Below are 13,276 nucleotides of genomic sequence, written 5' to 3'. Positions count from 1 at the left end.
TTCAGATTCTTGGTGTGGCGTTTCAATCCTTCGTAGTCTTGGTTTCTCATCTAGTTAGGTGACGGGTCAAGCCTCAACAATTCTTGTCTACACGATCTTGGGGTTTCAAACCATCATTGCTATCGGGTTTCATCACATTTGTTGGTGGAGTTCATATCATTTTGGTATCAGAGCCTTGGTTCTAAGGCAAGTTTGACTATCTTTTATTATTGTTTCTATTTTTTTTTAATCTCCTGTTCCCTGCTGTGAAAAAAAAAAAAAAAAAAAAAAAAAAAAAAAAAAAAAAAAAACAAAAAAAAAAAAAAAAAAGAAAAAAAAGAAAAAAAAAAAAGAAAAGAAAAGAAAAGAAAAGAAAAAGTACTCGATTCCAGTAAGAAAATTTCTTACTTTCTATCTTGTTTCTCACCTTATTCAAGTTCTTGACCATTCAAGTTCTTGACCTTTCTGAGTAAGAAAATTTCTTCCTTTCTATCTTGTTTCTCACATTATTCAAGTTCTTGACCTTTTTGATGAGTTTTGGTTATTTCTCAATTGCTGCTGGATTATTTTGAATTAGTTTCTTGAAGTTCGATTAAGAACTAAGAAGACACAAAAGAGTGGAAAAAGGCAAGAGTGTGTGAGACCAAAAGAGGGTAAAAGCCGTTTAGAGTGAAAACACGAGTGTAAGTGTATTAATTCTTGAGTGAAACACGTGAGGGAGTGCTTGTGAGGATTCTAACCTTGTTTTGCAGATTCTAAACATGTCCAATAATCAAGAAGAAGACACAACCGAAGAATTTCGACAACCCGCAGCTTCGAACCTCCAAATGCAAGCGTTGTTAGGGGAGATGAGGCGTATGTTGAGGGCTGAATTAGAACCTATTCACGAGAGGTTGGACAGGGTAGAAGCAGAAACTCCTAGGGGACAGCAACAAGACAATCCCAATAGGCAACAAGGTGGGCGTGTTCCGTGGCGGAATGTTGAGGAAGAGGCGGAGTTGGAGGAATTTGATGAGCCATATTTGAACCGAGGCAGGTTTGAGCGTGGGTATGGGAATAGAGAAGCTAGGATGGGTAGGCCTAGGAGGGATAATGATTTAGGAAACATAAAGATTAAAATCCCGTCTTTTCAAGGTAAAAATGATCCTGAAGCTTATTTGGAGTGGGAAACTAAAATGGAGATGGTGTTTGATTGTCATAACTACTCGGAGATAAAGAAGGTTAAGTTGGCTGCAATTGAATTCACAGATTATGCCATTGTTTGGTGGGATCAATTACTGATTAATAGGAGGAGAAATAGAGAGCCACCCGTGGACACTTGGGAGGAGATGAAAATGCTTATGAGGAGGCGTTTTGTACCCAACCATTATTATAGGGGATTGTATCAAAAGTTGCAGAGGTTAACTCAAGGTTCCAAGAGTGTGGATGAGTATTACAAGGAGATGGAGGTAGCAATGATCCGGGCTAATGTAGAAGAGGACCGAGAAGCCACCATGGCTAGGTTTTTGCACGGTTTAAATCGTGAGATTGCAGATATAGTCGAGTTGCAGCACTATGTTGAGTTAACAGATATGGTGCATCAAGCCATAAAAGTGGAGGAACAATTCAAACGAAAGGGATTGGCTAGGAGGGGACAACCTATGGCTACCACCAGCCCATGGAAGACAGCTCCAAAAAAGGACGAGCAGCTTCAAAATAAGCAAAAATTTGAACCCTCTAAGAATGCCAAACCAACAACCACCACTACTTCAGGTAACACCGAGGCTTCTATTTCTAAAACACGTGATATTAAGTGTTTTAAATGTCAGGGGCGGGGACACATAGCCAGCCAGTGTGTAAACAAAAGGGTGATGGTGATAAACGCCCAAGGAGAGCTTGAGTCGGAGAATGAGGAAGAAGTAGATGATGATGACATGCCACCTTTGGAGGATGCCGATGATGAGCAAAATGCTGTGGTTGGAGATTTATTGGTAGCAAGGCGAGTTCTCAATGTGCAAGTTAAGGAGGAAGAAAGTAACCAAAGGGAAAACTTGTTTCATACTCGGTGCTTTGTAAATAACAAAGTTTGCAGCGTCATTATTGATGGTGGGAGTTGCACAAACGTAGCCAGCACTTATTTGGTGGAGAAATTGGCCTTAACCACCTTGAAACATCCTCACCCTTACCGGCTTCAGTGGCTGAATGAATGTGGCGAAATCAAGGTGACAAGGCAAGTGTTGGTGGCATTATCCATTGGCAAATATGAGGATGAGGTGCTTTGTGATGTGGTTCCTATGCATGCATGCCATTTATTGTTGGGAAGACCATGGCAGTATGATCGGAGGGTTACGCATGATGGATTCACAAATAGGTATTCTTTCACTCTTAAAAGGCAACCCATTACTCTTGTGCCATTAACTCCAAAACAGGTCATGGAGGACCAACTAAAGTTACAAAGATCAAATGAAAAGAAAAAAGAAAAAGAAAGGAAGGCCGAAAGTGGAAAAAAAGAGTTGAAAAAAAAAGAAAGAGAGAAAAACATTGATCAGAGTGAAAAAGAAAGAGAGAGGATTTCGGCCATAGTGAGAGCAAGAGAGGAAAAATTCAGTTACATTGCAAAAAAAAGTGAGATCAAGAGAGCATTATTTTCACACCAGCCCCTTATTGTACTCATGTACAAGGAGGCTCTTTTATGTACTAATGATCTCGTCGGTACTTTGCCGAGCAATATTGTTTCTCTTTTGCAGAAGTTTGAAGATGTCTTTCCCGAAGAGGTACCTAGTGGCTTACCTCCAATCCGAGGGATTGAACATCAAATTGATTTCATACCCGGTGCATCAATTCCTAACCGACCTGCTTATAGGAGCAATCCTGAGGAGACCAAGGAACTTCAGAGGCAAGTAGGTGAATTATTGGAGAAGGGGTATGTGCGTGAAAGCATGAGTCCTTGTGCGGTCCCGGTGCTATTAGTTCCTAAGAAGGATGGAACATGGAGAATGTGTGTTGACTGCCGGGCCATCAACAACATAACGGTAAAGTATCGTCATCCTATTCCTAGGTTAGATGATATGCTGGATGAATTGCATGGTTCTTGTGTCTTTACAAAAATTGATCTTAAGAGTGGATATCATCAAATTAGGATGAAGGAAGGTGATGAATGGAAAACTGCTTTTAAAACTAAATATGGTTTGTATGAATGGTTAGTGATGCCTTTCGGCTTAACTAATGCGCCAAGCACATTTATGCGTTTGATGAACCATGTTTTGCGTGCATTTATTGGCAGATTTGTAGTTGTGTATTTTGATGATATCCTAATTTATAGCAAAAACTTGGAAGAACATGTGATGCATTTAAAATCTGTTTTGGAAATCTTGAGGAAAGAAAAGTTGTTTGCTAATCTCAAGAAGTGCACCTTTTGCACGGATAAGCTTGTGTTTCTTGGTTTTGTTGTTAGTAAGAGAGGAATTGGGGTGGACGAGGAAAAGGTGAAGGCAATCCAAGAGTGGCCAACGCCTACAACAATCAGCCAAGTGAGGAGTTTCCACGGCTTAGCTAGCTTCTATAGACGGTTTGTGCGTGATTTTAGTAGCTTAGCCGCCCCTCTTACTGAAGTCATCAAGAAAAATGTGCCGTTTAAGTGGGGAAAAGAACAAGAAAATGCATTTAATCTGATCAAAGAAAAGTTAACTAATGCACCTTTGCTTGTTTTACCTAACTTTGCTAAAACTTTTGAAATTGAGTGTGATGCTTCAGGAATAGGTATTGGAGCTATTTTGATGCAAGGTGGTCATCCAGTTGCTTATTTCAGTGAAAAGTTGAGTGGGGCAGCCCTAAATTACCCCACTTATGATAAGGAAATGTATGCCTTGGTAAGGGCTTTGGAAAATTGGCAGCACTATCTATGGCCAAAGGAATTTGTGATTCACACAGATCATGAATCTTTGAAGCATTTGAAAGGACAGCAAAGGTTGAACAAACGCCATGCCAAGTGGGTGGAATTCATTGAAACATTTCCTTATGTGATCAGATACAAGCAAGGTAAGGAAAATGTGGTGGCTGATGCATTGTCCCGAAGGTATGCTTTACTTTCCATTTTAGATACAAAATTGCTTGGCTTTGAATATATTAAGGATTTGTATGCACAAGATTCTGATTTTGCTGATGTGTTCAATGCATGTGAAAAAGTGGCGTTTGATAAGTTTTATAGGCAAGATGGATTTTTGTTTCGGGAAAATAAACTGTGTGTGCCTATGTGTTCTTTGCGTGAATTGCTTGTGAGAGAAGCTCATGGTGGTGGTTTGATGGGTCATTTTGGTGTAGCTAAGACTTTAGGAATTTTGCATGATCATTTTTTTTGGCCTCATATGAAACGTGATGTGGAAAGAATCTGTGAGAAGTGTATCACGTGTAAACATGCTAAGTCTAAGTTGAAACCCCATGGTTTGTACACCCCTTTGCCAATACCTAGTGAACCTTGGACTGATATTTCTATGGATTTTGTTTTAGGTTTACCTAGGACTAAGAGGGGGAGAGATTCAATTTTTGTGGTGGTAGATAGATTTTCCAAGATGGCACACTTCATTGCTTGTCATAAAACTGATGATGCATCACATATAGCTGATTTGTTCTTCAAAGAAATTGTTAAGTTACATGGCATGCCTAGGACCATTGTTTCTGATAGGGATGCAAAGTTTTTGAGTTACTTTTGGAAGACTTTGTGGGGAAAGTTGGGAACCAAATTGTTGTTTTCTACTGCTTGTCATCCACAAACGGATGGTCAAACTGAAGTAGTAAATAGAACTTTGTCTTCTTTGTTGCGTGCTATCATTAAAAAGAATTTGAAAACATGGGAAGATTGTTTGCCACATGTTGAATTTGCTTACAATAGAAGTATACATTCTGCAACTAAGTTTTCACCATTTGAAATTGTTTATGGCTTTAACCCATTGTCACCTTTGGATTTAACTCCTTTACCTTTGAGTGAACGTGTGAACTTAGATGGCAAAAAGAAGGCAGAATTTGTAAAGATGATTCATGAAAAGGCACGGCTGAACATTGAAAGGAGGACTCAACAATATGTCCATCAAGCCAACAAGGGACGCAAGAAGGTAGTATTTGAACCAGGAGATTGGGTTTGGTTACACTTAAGGAAGGAACGTTTTCCAGAGAAACGGCGTTCAAAACTCCTACCTCGGGGTGACGGACCATTCCAAGTAGTGGAGCGCATCAATGATAATGCCTACAAGCTTGACTTACCGAGTGAGTATGGTGTTAGTGCAAGCTTTAATGTTGCTGATTTGTCTCCATTTGATGTAGGTGATGATTTGAGGACAAATCCTTCTCAAGAGGGGGAGAATGATGGAAACCAAGGAGCTGGACATGCTGATCATACACATGGGAATGGGGCTGAAGTTGTGCAAGACCCTTTGTCACTTCCTAGTGGCCCAATTACAAGACTTAGAGCCAAACGTTTCAAGGAAGCACTAAATGGGCTAATCCAAGAGAATTGGGCTGATTCTAAAAAGACCAAGATGGGCTCAAATAATAATCAAGGCTTAGTCCATGTCATCAAAGCAATTGAAGAGGATAATTAGCATGCAAAAACGTGACCAGCTTGGTTTGACCATTAAAGGGTGTGAACTCGTTGAGTTTCAAGGATATTAAATAGGGGAATGAACTTGGTCTTGGCTGGTTATGAATTTAGTCATTTAGTTATTTTGGTTGCCTCTAGAAGTCCAAAGAGACCTAAAAATATTGGGACTTGTTTATGTTGGCACTTGTGTTGCTTTTAAAGCTATAATTAAGACTTTTCCTATTCTTGGAGGGTTGTTCCAAGTATATATATGGGCATAACGAATTTTGTAGGGGATATAGAATTTTGTTTTCAAAAAATTATTATTGTGAGGTCTTGTGTTCCTCTTTGTTCTTGAAAGAACTTTTTGAGCTTATCAAGTTAATCTTGTGGCGTTCAAACAACCAAACTTATCACCTTGATTCTTGAAGAGATTCAGATTCTTGGTGTGGCGTTTCAATCCTTCGTAGTCTTGGTTTCTCATCTAGTTAGGTGACGGGTCAAGCCTCAACAATTCTTGTCTACACGATCTTGGGGTTTCAAACCATCATTGCTATCGGGTTTCATCACATTTGTTGGTGGAGTTCATATCAGTTTGGTTACACTTAAGGAAGGAACGTTTTCCAGAGAAACGGCGTTCAAAACTCCTACCTCGGGGTGACTGACCATTCCAAGTAGTGGAGCGCATCAATGATAATGCCTACAAGCTTGACTTACCGAGTGAGTATGGTGTTAGTGCAAGCTTTAATGTTGCTGATTTGTCTCCATTTGATGTAGGTGATGATTTGAGGACAAATCCTTCTCAAGAGGGGGAGAATGATGGAAACCAAGGAGCTGGACATGCTGATCATACACATGGGAATGGGGCTGAAGTTGTGCAAGACCCTTTGTCACTTCCTAGTGGCCCAATTACAAGACTTAGAGCCAAACGTTTCAAGGAAGCACTAAATGGGCTAATCCAAGAGAATTGGGCTGATTCTAAAAAGACCAAGATGGGCTTAAATAATAATCAAGGCTTAGTCCATGTCATCAAAGCAGTTGAAGAGGATAATTAGCATGCAAAAACGTGACCAGCTTGGTTTGACCATTAAAGGGTGTGAACTCGTTGAGTTTCAAGGATATTAAATAGGGGAATGAACTTGGTCTTGGCTGGTTATGAATTTAGTCATTTAGTTATTTTGGTTGCCTCTAGAAGTCCAAAGAGACCTAAAAATATTGGGACTTGTTTATGTTGGCACTTGTGTTGCTTTTAAAGCTATAATTAAGACTTTTCCTATTCTTGGAGGGTTGTTCCAAGTATATATATGGGCATAACGAATTTTGTAAGGGATATAGAATTTTGTTTTCAGAAAATTATTATTGTGAGGTCTTGTGTTCCTCTTTGTTCTTGAAAGAACTTTTTGAGCTTATCAAGTTAATCTTGTGGCGTTCAAACAACCAAACTTATCACCTTGATTCTTGAAGAGATTCAGATTCTTGGTGTGGCGTTTCAATCCTTCGTAGTCTTGGTTTCTCATCTAGTTAGGTGACGGGTCAAGCCTCAACAATTCTTCTCTACACGATCTTGGGGTTTCAAACCATCATTGCTATCGGGTTTCATCACATTTGTTGGTGGAGTTCATATCACACATTAAATTAGGAGTCTTTATTTTTCACACTTCATATGCCCAAGCTTGCCACAGTGAAAACATTTTATTTCTTTTCTTGACTTTAACTTTCCTCTTTACTTGTCACGACTGTCATCACCATGAGGTTTTCTGCTTTTACTTCTCCCCCACCTTTCAAGTGCCTCTGTATGAGAAAAAATACCCTGCTCTTTTCTTCTTGCCTCTTCATTGAACTTGTTGTCTTTACCATACCATAGTCATCACACCATTGGGAGCTGAATTGCTAAGTGACACAACCAAGGTTTCCCAACTGTCCGACAAAGAACTCAACATAAGTAATGCTTGCACTTCATCATCTAGTACAAATTTCATGGCACACAACTCATTCAATAATCCCTGAAAATTACTCAAATGCTCTGTAATACTTTGCCCATCTTTGTACTTCAAATTCACAAGCCTTCTCATCATAAAGGCTTTGCGTTGAGTTGTCTTTCGCTCATAAAGACTCTTTAACTTCAACCAAAGACTATAAGCATCAACTTCTTTGGCTGCATGATGGAAGACACTTTGATCAACCCACTGCCTAATATGTCAGACGACTTTCCTATTTAATTTCTTCCATTCATCATTGGTTTTAGCATTCGGTTTGACCCTATTCAACTCAATAGGCTCAAACAATTCTTTGCAATACAAAATATCCTCCATCCTAGTCTTCCAAATTGAATAATTGGAAGCTGTGAGTTTAACCATGCTATTAGATGACTCTTCCATTTAATTTACTCAATAACTTCACAACCAAAGCTCTAATACCACTTTGTTAGGGGTGAAGGCCAATAACAAACACACAGCGGAAATTATCTACCCCTCTTTGTGCAAATTAAGTAGTCAATCTAGCACCAAAAACAATGCAGAGAAATAAATCAAACAACCTACAGCCAAGACACCAAGATTTGTACGTGGAAAACCCTCCAATGTGAACGAAAAAACTACGGGACCTAGTCTAGTTAAATCTTCCACTATAAAAAATAATGAGATTACAAGTTTCTTCTCCTGAACAATATCTAGAGGTTATCAGCACATCAAAAATACATACATTCTTTTATTAAAGCATAAATTCATAACTCCAAGAGTGGATTCCAAAAATAACAAAGAAAGATCTCACCAAGTAGGGATAGGCGACCAAGCAACTGGAGAGGAAGTCCAACGATTAATACCAATCAATACGTAGCTCTCATTGTCATGCAAAACATACTGAAATTTTATCAAGATCGGACCGTAAACGATCCTCCTATCTCTGACAGAATTTACTATGATTTTCTTCTCACACAGACTGTTGTTGTGCAAATATCTACCTGAATAAATAAGTAAATAAATGTACCTTTTACACCCAAGTGCACAAGATCAAACACAATAGTATAGAAAATAAGTACAAGATCATTCCCACGAGGATTGATATAAATTATGCTAAAGAGAATTTCCTAAATAAATATCTTGAATGAGATGAGATAAAATATTGATTTGAAATAATAAGAAGAACTGGCAGGGCTTCGATATCCACCACTAATCATACTCAACTAAAAATCACAACGTGCACAATACTACAATCATAACATGATACTTATTGTTTGTCAACCTAAGGGCATGGCATCTACTCCTTAGCCTATTGATCTCCATAAGCAACAAATTAGGCATGGAATCTACTCTAATTCTTTTCTTTCTCAAAGGATATTTAGCATGGCATCTACTAAGTTGTTCTTTAAGAAAGCATAAAACTATGGAGATCGACAAACACGTGAAGCCTAGAGCATGGCAAATTGAAACCTTAAATAGGCATGATTAGGGCTTCAATCGAGCTCTAACTAAAGTATTAGCTACACATAATTGGATGAAAATCATCCTCATAAGAAAATAACAAGGAAAAAGAGAAAAACTAGATAAAACCCTTCTTTAAGTAGCCTTTGATCCTTCCCAAAGCTTGTGTGTTTGTCTTCAATGTTTAGAGGCTTATTTATAGGGATTAAGAGAACCCTAGAAGCCCTAGAAATCCCAGAAAAATTGGAAGTCAGTCACCTAGTCCAAGTAAGAGACTGAAAATCCAATCCAAGAATGAAAAGTGAAAATTGACTTCTAATATAAAGCAAATGTGTGTGTGCACAATGTGTTAACAAAATAATGCGGAAATAAATAACACAATATTTTTGTTAATGAAGTGGAAACTCAAGATGAGAAAAACCACTCCGGGGCAGCCAAACTCAGGATATCCATTATTCAGAAGACAAGACTAGATACAAAGTAGTAACACTCACATACCCCTAATGCAGTGGTCATACCTTGAACTCTAACTTGTAACCCAACACAAACGCCTCCCATCCAGGTCTCCTACCTGAAGGGGTCTTCAATGGAATAATTTACCGTAGGGCCAACCCCTAAGATAGACTTCAGATTGAGCGCAGCAACAGCACACACAGCAACGGCTTCAGAGAGATCAACTCAGCTCAATATACTCACAATATAGCTCTCTAAGCACTAGTGGAATTCAATACCGAATTCTTGCAGTTCTCAAGGCAAGGGGCCTCTATTTATAGGCTGACAATTCAAATGAGCGTCTGGCTTGATAAAACTAGGCGTCGTCCGGATGGTGGTCATAGGCCTTCCGGACGGACAACTGTGCGACCAAAATTCCAAGAATTTTGCTGAAATCTTTCCTGTTTGAGAGCCGCATCCAGACACTGTTGCCCTGTCATCCGGACGATCGTACGTTCGCTGCAAGTAATTTCCATATCGAGGCTTCGCGCGTCCAGACCAGGAGGATGGTCGTCCGGACGATTGTTCTAATGCACGCAATTTCCTTATTTGATACACGCGCGTCCAGACCATGCTGACTGGCGTCCAGACGTCTGGATTTGAATTGCGATACTTACCTTATGGATGAGCGCGTCCGAACGGGAATCCACGTCGTCCAGACGGTTGCAACGATCTTCCCATATATGTGTTTTGGAAAGAAATCCTAAAGCTTTGGTCGAACACTGAGGGTCGTCCGGACGGGTTGCTGAATCGTCCGGACGGATGCAAGCTGGAGCAGTTCGAAGCTTCTCGACATAGAGAGAGGTCCGGACGGGAATCCACGTCGTCCAGACGGATGATGCTTTAGTTTGATGTGCGTTCGGACGATATGACACGTCGTCCGGAAGGCTGGTGCTTTAGACAGCTAGGCGTCCGAGCGGTATGACACGTCGTCCGGACGGCTGGCAGGGAACCGAATTTTCTAACTTGCAAACTGTGCAGAATCTTCTAGAAACACTTCTGAATAGCGGAATCCCTGTTAAAAAACATCATTACAATGAAGTGATTTTGACCAACAGAATGCGGCCAATTACAAACTAACAAAGAAGGAAAAGGATTCCAAATTCGTCAAGATTTTCAATCCTATATTAAAGGGTGATTTTGGCATAGCAAATATCCGAATTAGGAAAAACCTATTTCAGATATATTTATTGCTTTTTGTATTAGCACTCCAATTCCACTAATTTCACCGCAATTCAATACTTGAAAAGAAACTTATGATTAAAATACATAAACGTGCTCATTCTTGAATCTTTCCAAAAATAACAGATTTTGCCGATTTCTCTTTTTTGCAGCAAACAAATCTAGAATTGAATTGAATTTGGATCTTTCCAAAGAAAACAGGTTTGTCGACTTCAATATTCTGCAGCAATCAATTCTAAGCTTTTGAACTTGATGGATTTTGAGTGTTTTTCTTCCAAAACCTGCAAAATACAAACAAACAAAAAAAACCACAAAATATCAAACTATAACAAAACTAAGAGATTAGCATATGTGACTTAAGAGGCTTGAATGTGCAACATTCGGTGCTTATCAACTGTGTTGCTGCCCTCCTTTTCTTTCTTCTCTCTCTCTCTCTCTTTTTCCTTTTCTTGATCAATAGAGTCACACACTGTGTGTGACCTCTTCACCTTGTTATAGAACATAATGCAGTTGTCCTTTCTTTTATAACACACATGGGTTGGTCCCTCACATAGGAGGGACCACCCGATAGAAAATGTAATGTCCCACCCTAATTTCAATGGTAAAATGGAAAATTTACAGAATTATCCATAAGACACTACTTCTATATCCTTCAAATGATTAACGTAGTGAAAAACCTGAATAATGTTTGTCTTCGAATTGACCACATAAACATATCTAATAAACTAACCAAAGCTTCTACATCATTACACATAATCAATACATCTCAATTTACCATCATAATGTGGAAGTCACTACAACATAGAGAGACTGACTTAGGCTAAGTCAATGTCTCAACAGACAACATCACGAATGAGTCCCTTCGATGACCACTAAGCTTGCAGACGATCTACCACACATGACACCTAAACCTGCAACCAAAAACAACATTTACACGATCATGATATTAGCCACAACTACAACAGTGGAATAATGAGTCCACGGTCTCAATAGTATAAAACTCACTAAGTTTTCTTAATGAGCCAACATTTCTTTCTTTCTACCATGCACTTATAGTAACAACTACTATTAGTATAATACTTCATTTAAAAACATTTTGTAGCTGATAAGGTAAACACTGGCGTTTGATAGACATGTAAAATCATACTATGTAGTTTTGGATATGCACACACATATAAACCCATCTACAACATACTATTCATACGTAGCTGTGAATATATATATACATGTTTCAATCTCCCGCTTGGAAGAGTATATATATAAACTCATCTACAACATACTATTTGTATGTGTATATATATATTGTGACTCAGCTATACTCATATACAAGCTTTCCAAACCTTCAAGAAATACAAGCATACGAATATATCTAAGCAAGAAACAGATGACATCATAACCCAATTATACTCATACAAGCATTCCAAACCTTTGTGGATTACAAGTATTCGAGTACACCTTAGCATGAAACCACCTAAACCATCATATGCAAACTGTAACGCCCAGTAATATTAAGCTCTTAAGAAATCATTGATATTGTTGAGGAGACAATATCTACATGTTTTTATAAGCAAACCTAAAATTGTTTCGAAAAATTAAAAGATCAAAACCTAAAAACCCTTAAAAACCTAAAAGTAACATTTAAGCTTTAAACTTTGATTAAACCGAAAACAGGTCAAACAGACTCAGATTTAGATAATTCAAAACCATTGTGCTTACAAAAGAAAGATCTATCATGTGGCAAAAGTTAGTAAAAAGTCCACCAGTTGACTTTTTGACCCGAGCCTAAATACCCAACTGTCAATATTAAACGAAAAACTATCAAGAAAAATATCTCCATGCTTCTAGAAACATTTATGTATAAAAAAACAAGAGTAATGATGAAAGGATAGGATATCTCAAGAGTAATCATGACAAGAAAGAAAAAATCAATAAAGCAAGTGTGAACGCAAAAAGTGGATAAAAGATATTTTGGCTTTATAGACAGAAACTTTGACTTGACCGGAACTAAGTCAAAACGAACTCAAAATGAGACGAACCAAAAAGAGAAAATATTTGTCATGAAGTCCTCTATCTACCCTCAAAATTTCATGTCAATCGGAGTAGGTTTGACCATCGAAATAATTCTCGGAGTAGGCTGCCCTCTAGTTGGACGAAAATTCTAAAATCCAAATTTGCAAGACATTATCCAATAAGCTAATTCTTTTATTACATTTTGGACCTAAATACCCCTGCTTTCCTCTCATAAATAAGCATGCAAGGCCCTTTTTTTTTCCACACTTTTTCCTAGACAACTTTCAAGAAAGCTTTTGCTTTGGTTTTCTCTCCCTTTTTCTCTCCTTCTACCACACGACTACTTTGGTGTTCTTGAAGTCATTTTTCTCCCCAAATCAAATTGGTGAGTAAATCTTGACACCTCTTCCTTACTATTTGATTTCATTTGTATTTATTACTACGGAGTTGGTTTGATCCTCCGTATTTATTTTATCATTTATTGCGTTACTACGGAGTGGTTTAAACCCCCGTATTTATTTTACCATTACTACGGAGTGGTTTAATTCTCCGTATTTATTTTATCATTTATTGCGTTACTACGAAGTGGTTTAATCCCCCGTATTTATTTTATCATTTATTGTGTTACTACGGAGTGGTTTAA

General features: G+C 38.4%; 1 protein-coding gene across 1 annotated transcript; it reads left to right on the top strand.

Annotated features, from left to right (window-relative positions):
• Positions 1–453: 453 nt before the first annotated feature.
• LOC133851148 (uncharacterized) lies at positions 454–3,707 on the top strand (the record flags this gene model as incomplete). The annotated part of the gene is made up of 1 exon (XM_062287458.1): positions 454–3,707. A coding segment is annotated over exon 1 (2,967 nt), but the record flags the coding sequence as incomplete, so codon positions are not given.
• Between the last annotated feature and the right edge of the window lie 9,569 nt (positions 3,708–13,276).

Source organism: Alnus glutinosa, chromosome 12 (genome assembly GCF_958979055.1).
Source record: "Alnus glutinosa chromosome 12, dhAlnGlut1.1, whole genome shotgun sequence".
Classification (NCBI taxonomy): Eukaryota; Viridiplantae; Streptophyta; class Magnoliopsida; order Fagales; family Betulaceae; genus Alnus; species Alnus glutinosa.
Note: the sequence above shows the minus strand (reverse complement) of the source record. Positions and strands in the feature narration are given on the sequence as shown.